We start from the raw sequence: 10,772 nt of genomic DNA, 5'->3' as shown, positions 1-10,772 counted from the left end.
CCCCACCTCACAGGCGCAGGGATAAAAGTTTCCATCGCTGCTCCCCCCGCCCCTTCCCCGGCTCCCCCTGTAACGCCGCACCGGGGGGGTGTGCGTGTGTGAAACCGGACCCGGGAAGCGGAGGAGAAGGGCGAGGAACCTCCCGCGGGGGGCAGCCCCCCCCTCCATCCAACTTTCTCCCGGCAGAAGCGAGGGGCAGCGGGGGCTGCGCGCGGAGCGCGGCGGTGATTGATGACGGGGGAGGGCAGGGGAGCGGGGTCTGGCGGGGAAGAAATGCGTGCGCGGGAGGAGGAGGAGGATGAGCGATGATTGTGTAATTAAATAATCAATAATTAAAAACTAAAAACCGAATAAAAACCCAAAAAACAACTCCCCAACTTCAGTCTCGCTTGGGTAGCGAGCCGAGCGGGGCCCGGAGGGTGCAGCCGGTGGATTTCTCAGCTCCCAAGTTTTGCGGGGTGTGCGGGGGGGGGGCGCGTGACACGGGCATGGCGGGAGTGGACCGGGAGGGAGTGAGGGAGGGAGGCGCCGTGCCCGTCCCGGCGGGAGCGGAGCGGCTCGCGGGCCGCCGGGGGAGCCCGCAGGCCGCGGCGCCGCCCCCCTCCGCGCGCCCTGCGGCCCTCCCGCCCTCCCGCGCGCCGCCACTGCCTCCTCCTCCTCCTCCTCCACCGCGAAGTTTCGGCCGCCGCCGCCGCGCCCCGGGGCGTTACGGCTCCGCTCCGGGCTCTAACCTTGAACTTTCAGCAGCGCCGGTGACAGTGCCCGGACACCAGCACGCGCACCCCCACCCCACCCCCCGCGTCCTAAAGAAAAAAAAAAAAAGGATTAAAAAAAATAAAAAAGCCCAAACAACAACAACAACAACAACAACAAAAATCCTCCCGCCCACCCCCACTTCCACTCCCCCCCCCCGCCCTCCCCCCTCATCGGCAAAACGCGCGGCGGCGGCGGCGGAGCGCGCGGCGCCCGCGCGGGCAGAGGGCTGAGCGCGGGATTGGGTTTCACCGCGGCAAGCCGGGCGCGCGGGGCGAACGGGAACCGTTGGCTATTTAAGGAGGACCGGGGGGGGGGGAGTTTCGCCGTAGAGTCGCGGTGATCCCGGGGCGCGGCGGACCCGTCCCGGCTGGTTTCGCCTGCCCCCCCCAACCCCCCCTCCCGCAACCCCCCCCCCCCCGCACCCCCCCCCCCCGCCCCCCCCCGGTCTCGGATGACTTCTAAAATGAATAGGTGAAACCGCTCGTTCCTGAGGCTTTTCCGAGGGGCTCTCCGGGCGGCGCGTCCTGCGAGCGGAGTCATGATGTATTCTCCCATCTGTCTCACTCAGGTACAGACGCGTTTCACTTCGCTTGTTTGTGAACTGGCTTATTTGCTTCCACGTGTCAGCTTTTTTATTATTTTTATATATTTTTTTTTTTTTAAATTATTCTTTGCGCGTACGCGAGTCGCGGCGAGCGGCTGTAACGGGTTAAGGCGCGGCGGCAGCGGCTCGCCGGAGCCGAACTGCCCTCGCAGGAGGGAACCGGAGAGGATAAGCCGCACCGGGCCGTTGCTTTTGGGGAGATCCGTTCGGAGCGTCACCCGTGAGCAAGCGCCGCTGATTGCCGGTGCGCGGGGAGTCAAAGGTTAACGAAACGGGGGCGAGCGTGGTTACGCCGAGAAGCAGGTCCGGGGAGTGCCGGTCTGGTTGGAGCCGAGCGCTCTGCCCCGCTCCTCCGCTCGCCGGTCTGCGCAGAGCCTGGGGAAGGGGTTTGAAGGGAAAAGTGCCGGTTTCGGGCGAAAAAAGAAAAAATAAAACCAAATCAAAACAGCAAAAAGCCGAGCGCTCGCCCGGCGCGCAGTAATCCCGTCCCGTGCTTAATTAGCGACGCGCGGGCTGCCCGCGGCGGGGGCGATGCGGGCGAGCCCCGCGCCGTGCGGTGGCCGGGCTGGGCAGGGGCGCGGCGCTCCCCCCGCCCGGGGACGGTCTCGTCGCCTTCCGCCGCCGCTCCGGGAGCCTCGACGGGGGCGGCCGCTGTCACCGGGGCGAGCGCGGCTTTGGGGGGGGGGGGGGTGCTGCCCGAGCGGGGGTCCCCGCCGAGGCAGAGCGCAGCTTTCGAGAGCCGAGGTGTTTTGGGGAGGAGGCGAGGGGAGTCCCCCGTGTTCCCCCCCCCCCCCCAGTGCCCACGGTAACGGGGAGCGATGCCGGCCGGCAGAGCCGGGGGGATAGTTTTCAGGAGCTTTTCTGTGAAAGCCTGTCTGAGGAGGATGTGATGTAAACTGATGGAGCGATAGCTGCTTGCTTCCACATTGGTGCAAGAAACGGTGAAAGAAGCAGAAAATGTGCGAAAGTAGCCGTCTCCCGCAGCCCTGGGGGTGAAGCGGCCGGGGACGTGCTCACAGTTGCGCGGCGGGTAAATAAATACAATTTAAGTCACTTCACGGTTAGCAAGGATCGTAATTCAAAAGGACTGAAGTATTCACAAATTGTGAATGAAGATGGAAACAATGATAAGGCTTATTCAGTGATTGGATGCAGTCCTGTAGCTTTTTGGCTGACACATTTTTTATTGTTTATATTTTGCTTGGCATCTAAGCGTGATTGACTTAGATATGGATATTTTCAGCAAGTAAACGTGAGCTGCAGTGGAGCAAAGCTGGAAAAGAGTACTGCTGAGATACTGCTTCTCCAAAAAAGAAATGAGCGCCCGTAGGAAGCGTTCTGTGTAACAGATAATGCACATACCTACAGGTACACGCACAGAAGTAACGACTGACGATGGAATCTGCAGTTAGTAAAAATTAGTTCTGCGTGGGCTGTCCGTCCTGTGAAATTATTGACAGGCAGTAAGACCTCTGCACCAGAGTGTCAACCTGAGAGCACAACTTAAGAAAGCGGTTTTAAACACTGGAATAGGCAAATTTTCACTACCACCTCTGTTACAGCGGACAGTTCATTTTGTCGTTTCCTCCTCTAATGACGTTTTTCCCCCTGTATGTTTGCTTTTTGGACTCACAGATGTAATAGGTTTCCTCATTCTTTACAAATCTGTGTTAAAATACCGCACTCAGGTGCATACAAAAATGCAACATTGTACTTCCACAGCCCTGAATTCAAGATAGCAGTTCCTGGCTTTTGTGCATCGATAACTTCTCCCATAACATTTCACAGTCCCGCTGTATCGTGTGCTATGCAGATACAGTTCCCATTCAGTGGTACATACGTGGAACACAGCTGCAGCAAATTGGTTTTAGTTTGGAATCTTTATCTACCTGTTTGGAATGATAAAGGCATTCTAACAAACTGAAAGAAGTCCATAAATTAAAAATTAAGATCACGCTGGCAATGAGAATTTCTGCTTTGTGTTATTCATTTATTTAAAGCAAAAGATTGATGAGTCTTATTCTGAATTGCGACTGAGTTAAAGTAGTGTTGCCAAAACTGTGCGCTCTATTGTGTTCTCTGTCTCTCAGGCTCTTGCGGTGCGCGTTGGCTGTGGCGGCGCGTGCTCAGGAGCAAATATTTCAGTGAAAGTTCTCAATGCAGAACACCTGTTTGGACCGAGCTCCGTGGGAGAGCAGTAGTTCAGTCTGTGCCGAGACCATGCAGAAGCACCTTTCAGAAACAAGCCTAAAATCCAAAGTACAGCTTTAAGACAAACCTTGGCAATTTGAACGTTACCCATCACTCTTTCAGTGAAAGTTCGGTGGGTGTAGAGTAACTCCCAAGAAAGAACAAAGACTTACCAAATCTGATGTAATTTTTGGGGGGTCCTTTCCTCTCCCTCTCGTATGCTGCTTTCCCCCAGTTTTGGAATGAGTGTAAACTGCATTTATCTCTCCTGCTGAGGCATGATAGGATGCAGTTACCGCATGCCTTTAAGTGCTTGGTCTCTTGTGGTATTTTTACCGTGGTTTATTTTTATGTTATGGTGGTCCAGGAAACTCAGAACCTGTTGTCATTTTCTTTTCCTCCTAGAATATGTTGTTTCATTACGCACAGAGAAAATCCACGCAGGGAAACTGAGTACATGAAATTTTCCATATAGAATTTCTAGGCTTCTGTATGCTGCGTTTACTGGATGGTCCTCAGTTCAAACTTGCATGAATTGATACAAAGTTTATAAAAGCGGAGGACAGGAGAAGGGCACTGCATTTCCCCTTTACCTTTTCCAGAAAGAAAACCTGGCCTATATATCATCATTAGAAAACTGTTATTTTTTTTCCTTTATTTACAAGCTGTGTAGATACTGTGTAACAACTTCCATTTTAATTTAAATTACCGGTGCAAAATGGTTCACCTGAGCCATTTGGTGTGACGTTTGAAAATCTTACCTCCATAAATCACTTTATTGCAAGAGCAACTGTGGCACATGGGTAAGTGCCACATAAGAAAAATATTTCAATATTGCCTGTATAAATATTACGGCAGGGGAAAAAAAAAAATCAAATTCTGTATATGGCTTTTTAGGAGGTTTAGTGGAGAATGTGTGTGATTAATTGCAAATCTCCATTTAGGATCATTTTTATGGGCACTTCTTGTCAAGTAATGTTTCATTTGAAAGGACTCCAGATGCACAATGAATCTCTCAAAGATATCTGATAATACTGCTTTAGAGCAGGATGTTCTTTGCTGTATTTCTCCTTCACTCTCTTTCACATATATTTATATCTTTAGGACTTAACGATATTATGAGAGAAAAGCCTGAATATAATTTTAAAAATGTGTGTGTCCCCCCGTCCCCCCCACCCTTGAAAAGGAAACATTCAACCACTACAGATTGGAATTTAAAAAGTGGAATTTTTCTCTATAAAATTTTCATAGATGTAAAGTGCTGTAGGTTACTATTGGTAATACTGCGCGCGTTACCTAAGGGCATAGCCATTCCAAAATAGTCTGTGATGTTCTTCTTAAAAATGTAAACTAGATCTGTGGTGTTCTAGTAGCATAGAATATTTATTTCCACGTTCATTCTATTGCTGTTTTAACTTATAAATGCCGAAGTCTGTTTAGAGATAGGGGAAGTCATTTTTTGGGGGCAACAATTCACGTCCTCCAATGCTTTTCAGCCCTCTGTCTTCGGTCCGCCTTTAGCCCCAGCTGTTAGAATTTTCAAAATCTGTAGTAAATCTGTTTTATTCAGTCCAAAATGAATTGTAAGAATTTAACACTGCACAGTCTTCATGCTTATGCTTTTTTTTTTTTTTTAATTTTATTTGAATACTCTGGTTAAGATGACTTTTGTAGAAGAAAAAATAAACTTTCTTTAGTAGTTATAATTGAGGGGGAAAAAAAGCATGACATCAGAAAGCGTATGAAGATAGGGAAGTCTTATCATGGGCTGTGGTTACTCAGAGCAGTATTGCCTTCCCACACAAAGAACAGATTGTGGTTTAACTCTTTCCATGGCCTAGTTTTATGTGCCAGTATAGTATCAGAATTGTTCAAATCTCTGCTGGAAACTACTAATCAGTTTAATTATTGCCTTTGTGGCTCTTTGTCAAGCATCATACTGTAATGTAATCGTTTATGTCCTGAGCTATCTTCCTATATTGTCTCTCTCCTCTACCCGCCACCCCCCCCTTTTTTTTTTTTTTCTGTGAAGGTATCATGGTCAGAGGTAAACTGCTTGCAACTTTTCTGTTGTTTTCTGTTTGACTTGAGGAAGGTTAGGGAAGAGAGGTAACTAGATCTAGAGGGGCTTTTTACCATTCAGGGAATTTTGAACTTTGTTTGAAATTTGAAGATTTAAATACTGAATTCTTGGCCTGAAGCTTCTATGATGGCAGTCTGAAGTCTGCATAACTGAGACCATTAGTTATACTTTCAACATTTTACCTAATGGAGTTAATCAGCCTATTGATTAAACATAATTCATTCCTTGTCTAGCAGCATAGCTAAAATATTAGTTTCTTCACTGTATTCTTGAATATAATTGTATAAAAAAGATTCAGTTTTAGTTTGATTGTACCGCGGCGCTTGGTATGATGAGCAATCTGCATGGTATTTAAAATTAAATATGCCTGCACACAGGAATAAAGATACCTCCCCTAAGGTCTCCCTTCCAAACCAAAATGCAGTGCTGTTTGATAAGCAGATCACGCTGTGTTAAACGGCGGATTTGCTCACGGGAAAGAGGCATTAGTTTTTGGGGAAGGCCTATTTAGATATTAACTTGGATGTGTAGGATGGTACTTAAAGCAGACAAAACAAATTAATTTAGTTGCTATAGGACATACTTGTAGACGACAGCTAAGCATTACCTCCTTAATGTGATTCATGTCGCTGCTAGGCAGAAGATAAGAACTTGCAGGTGAAGCCAGATGACAAAAAGGGATGTTTTGGAACTGTAAAGAAGTTGCATGGATTTCACAAAAGCAGCGTTTGACCAGCGATGCACTCGTAATGTCACTCTGCCACAGCATGCAGAAATACAAAGAATGCAAAGTTTGTGCCAAGTTGCCATTTTTCATTGTACACCTCAGATTGATTATTATTTTTTTATTTTTTTTTTTTTAAGGGGTTTAGAATAGTTGCAACACTCATGTGATCAGTTAACAAATTAACCGACTCTTTGGGGCTTCAAAACCCACAGTGGAGCCGCCGGAAGAACATAAATGTAATTTTTGTTCTCAACTTCATAAACTTCTATTTTACAGAGTTTGGGGGTGGTGGGAGGGAAGCATGAAGAGCTGAAAGTACAGAAGCTTCTGTTCAGCATTTGTATACGACACACTGTGTCTTTTGCCTGCTCTCCCTTACTGTATACTGGTTTCTGTAGTTACCACCACTGGAATGGTGCTGTTTCAGTGCTGGAATGTTGGACGTTTGATAAGAAAATGGATCAATTTTAATGGCGCATGCTCTTTGTGCCACCAGCAGTCTCTTGCTGAGAGCATGCTCCAAAAGCGGGAACTGTGTGGCATTACACTGAGCATGTATATGCTTTGTGTTTCTGTGCCACAGAGAAGAGAAATGAACTGTGGCATTCGCCTCAGCCTTCTGAACGTTTCTGCTCCGATTTTTTAAAACCGTAGCGTGTCCTCTTTGTGCAATGGTACTTTTCTTGATGTTAGCCGTTCAGCCAGATATTTAAATATTAGGAACAAAACATATTGATAGCATCTCTTTTAAATGGTGTTGTCTCTGCAGCATTGCAGGATGAAGTGAGGGGAGGCATACAAAATAAAATCTTAACATGGTTCTGTCAAAGAGTGAAATATGGGGAAAAATGCGATTCTCTGTGTACTTTTTGTCTGCTGCCTGGCAGCGACAGTAATTGCGTAAAAGGTATTATGCAGAAATTTGTGTTGATTTTAAGCGTCGTTTCTCTTCATCTTGGATTTCACTTGAAGATTTTCAGAAATGTGTTTTGATACTGCTTTGATTGTGGGAACTTACTGACTTTGAGTTTTCTTCTTCTCTTTTTTTTTTTTTTTTCCTCCCCCCCCCTCCACTTCTTTCCACAGGATGAATTTCACCCGTTCATTGAGGCACTTCTTCCACATGTCCGTGCAATTGCCTACACTTGGTTCAACCTTCAGGCTCGAAAACGCAAGTACTTTAAAAAACATGAGAAACGGATGTCGAAGGATGAGGAAAGAGCAGTCAAGGATGAGCTGCTTAGCGAAAAGCCTGAAATTAAACAGAAGTGGGCATCCAGGCTCCTGGCCAAGCTGCGCAAAGATATTCGCCAAGAGTTCCGGGAGGATTTTGTGCTCACGGTGACTGGGAAGAAGCACCCATGCTGTGTGTTGTCCAATCCTGACCAGAAGGGTAAGATCAGGAGAATCGACTGCCTGCGACAGGCTGACAAAGTCTGGCGTCTGGACCTAGTCATGGTGATCCTGTTCAAAGGCATCCCCTTGGAAAGTACGGATGGAGAGCGGCTCATGAAATCCCCACATTGCACAAATCCAGCACTTTGCGTCCAGCCACATCACATAACAGTATCAGTCAAGGAGCTTGATTTGTTTTTGGCATACTACGTGCAGGAGCAAGGTAGGAAGCAGATTGTCGTGTTTCTGTGTTAGTATGTCAAACTCTTGATTCCAAGTAGCCACGTTTCCCCTATGGGCTGGCTTCCAGTGAAACATTATTCTGTGGTCTATAGACATAATGTGGGTACATATCCATATGTAAATCAGCTTCTGTATGTATAAACTTGCATACACACACATTCATACAGACCTGTTTAAGTGGCATGTACGTTTGACATACGTGCCTTGTTCTTTCAAGAGAGAGTGGGACGTACCGAAGGTAGTACTTTAGTTCTCTGAAGTTGCCTTTTTTTTTTTTCAAAATGTGGCAATATATTGTGCAATTTTTCCAGTCGTGACTTCAGAAAACATTCGTCTTGTTTTTCAAGTTGTGTGTTGTTTTTTTTTTGCCCTACCCCAGTAATGTTAGATGCAGGTATGTGCAATTGCACAATCACAATAAATACTATAAATATTTATTACTGTCTTTATAGTTACAGATAATCCAGAATTCATCCTTAAACTGATGAATCTGCTATCGCTTTGAAGAGCAATTGTAGACTTTCTCACATCTATAAAATAAAACATGAAAAAAACTTTAGCACAGAAGTTTGTTGACAGAAATACTCATGAGTGAATACCGAAGGTAGTCAGATTTACAGAATAGAGGACTTAACGTTTTATTCATATTTTACATCACTAGCTCATCTTACCTATCTGAGCTTTAAACAAAGATCCAGGTTGTAATATTTCAAGAGCGTTTTCCACGAGAAATATCTTTTCATAATTGCGCTCGTATACTTAATTTTATTTGGCAGATAATTGAAATGTGGATAATTGCAGGGACACTATGGAAAAGCTTCTTAAACTTAGTTTTACAGAATGAAAATAAAAACCTAGCTTCTGATAACAATGTATCAGGGAAAAGACTGGTAGTCATATTGCGTATTCAGTTAACGTTACACATACACAGGCCCCTCGAAATCGTAAATGGCTGTAAGCAGATAAAGGTTTTTTTCTCTCCAGCACTAAGCCTTCTGAAACGCTTTTGCTCTGTGAGGGGTCATTTTGGTTCTTTCAGGTGATTATACCATCGTCTAGACGTCTCTGTATTGCTGGCTGATCAGCAGTAGTAAAGCGTTGCTTTTTTAGCCGCAGACCTCAAACCAGGGAAAGTTTGTCTGTCCGCAGATGGTGGGCCATTTCACAACTTGGCCTGGTTGTAGGCAGAGGTGGCCTGCAGAAGGGCAGATGGCAGGCCGATCTCTGATGCCTGATATGTGACTGCGGGATTTAACTGAGAAACAAATGGAATGGATTTTGTTAGTAATAAAAAAGTAAAATTGTACGTGTCTTCCTTCAGTGTGTACTCATTCCTTAAAAGAACAGATACACAACACAACCGTTTTGTTTTCGATGAATTTGTCTTAGTATTTACCCACCCAAGTAGAGCACTATGTTTACATGGATGTATTAATAGGGTTCCATTTTTTGCATTATTTGGCATGAAAAAATGTGGTTCATTGTTTTGCTGTCTCCCCCCCACTAGTATTTTTTGTATTCTTCCCTCCACAGCAGTAGACAACACTTAGGTATTTTGTAGTGATTTCAAGTAGCTGCAGAATCAGGTAAATCTGATCCCCAATAACAGAGGAAAAAAGATTTTTTTTTTTTTTTGATAGCATTAAACAAAATAGCTTAATCACAAGTAATTTGTACCTTTAAACTCCTTTTGTGGTGAAAAATTCAAATGATATTTTGAATGCATGTGTTGCAAGACGTAGCTTACTGATTAATTCTAATGTGCTTACCTGTCTCTAAAAGTCAAAACTACAAAGGGAGGCAAACCAGTTCAAGTAGCTCTTGAGCCGAAGAAGCTGGGGTCAGAGTACTCTTACATACTGTCAACTTTTAAGTTGTTGGAAGCCAGTAACGTGAAGTGGGAGAAAGAATTGCAGGGCGTAGCTGATTTTTATTGATTTAAATGGATTGAGAATATGAGTTTATTTAAAATACTTGCCTCATCAGAAATGAGTAAGATAAGCATGCTGAAATATAGTAACTTTCAGAGTTACACGATGCTACTTTGGGAATATGCTGGAAGATGAAGCTGGCTAATTTCTATGTACCAAGTCACCCTTAGTAGACCCTTTTGTTTATTGTAAACTACATGTATTTTCTATCTGTCTTGCTGCTTCACAGTAAATCTTCCATTAACATCTGTTGGCACTCTTCTTGAAGAAGTCATATTGAGTTATCTGTGTATTTTTTTTCCGTTTTGTCAAACTTTGATTCTCTGTCCTCATTGAAAGCAGGTTAATTGTGGCACTTTGTAGTGCACTTGATTAAGAGCACCAGGCTTTGCAAAAGATAAGCATGAAGTCAACCAAAATGCTGCATTATCACACATGCTGTTTTGCTTTTTATTTCTCTTTTAGAATATGTAAACTCTCTTAACAGTATCATGTAAAAACTAAGTAGAGACACAGAAAGAATTAAATCCCTGAACAAAATATGAAGAAGGAATTAGCACATAAAATGAATAAAGGGGCCAAGTAGTTTGGTTTTTTTGTTGCTTTAAAAAAGAAGATTAGAGGAAAAAAACAGGAGGAAGGATAGTGCGAGTGCCAGTGATGGTTGCCAGTGGCACCAGGATTGGCATCAGACCTTCTTTGTTTAGCCTAGGATGCCTGTGATTTGTTGGTTGGCATCCGCATTGCAGTGCAGAGTAATGTTACAATATATTGACAATTTCCAGATCTAGAAGTGTCAATAATCCTTTCAGTTCTTAATAAAAGGAGCTTCTACTTGCACTC

At 44.9% G+C, this 10,772-nt stretch overlaps 1 protein-coding gene across 2 annotated transcripts; it reads left to right on the top strand.

Annotated features, from left to right (window-relative positions):
• The first annotated feature begins 1,198 nt into the window (after window positions 1–1,198).
• LOC142360237 (nuclear factor 1 B-type-like) lies at window positions 1,199–9,267 on the top strand. 2 transcript variants are annotated; one of them, XM_075412446.1, is made up of 2 exons: window positions 1,199–1,324; window positions 7,447–9,267. In XM_075412446.1, exons 1-2 carry the CDS (start codon window positions 1,295–1,297, stop codon window positions 8,008–8,010), a joined length of 594 nt encoding a protein of 197 aa, XP_075268561.1. In that variant the 5' UTR covers window positions 1,199–1,294; the 3' UTR covers window positions 8,011–9,267. The 2 variants fall into 2 exon arrangements, with proteins under 2 accessions (XP_075268561.1, XP_075268562.1); XM_075412447.1 differs by lacking the exon at window positions 1,199–1,324 and adding an exon at window positions 6,947–7,034.
• The last annotated feature ends 1,505 nt before the right edge of the window (window positions 9,268–10,772 follow it).

The sequence above is a fragment of the Opisthocomus hoazin genome, unplaced genomic scaffold, assembly GCF_030867145.1.
Source record: "Opisthocomus hoazin isolate bOpiHoa1 unplaced genomic scaffold, bOpiHoa1.hap1 HAP1_SCAFFOLD_363, whole genome shotgun sequence".
Taxonomy (NCBI): domain Eukaryota; kingdom Metazoa; phylum Chordata; class Aves; order Opisthocomiformes; family Opisthocomidae; genus Opisthocomus; species Opisthocomus hoazin.
This window is presented reverse-complemented; position numbering and strand designations above follow the sequence as displayed.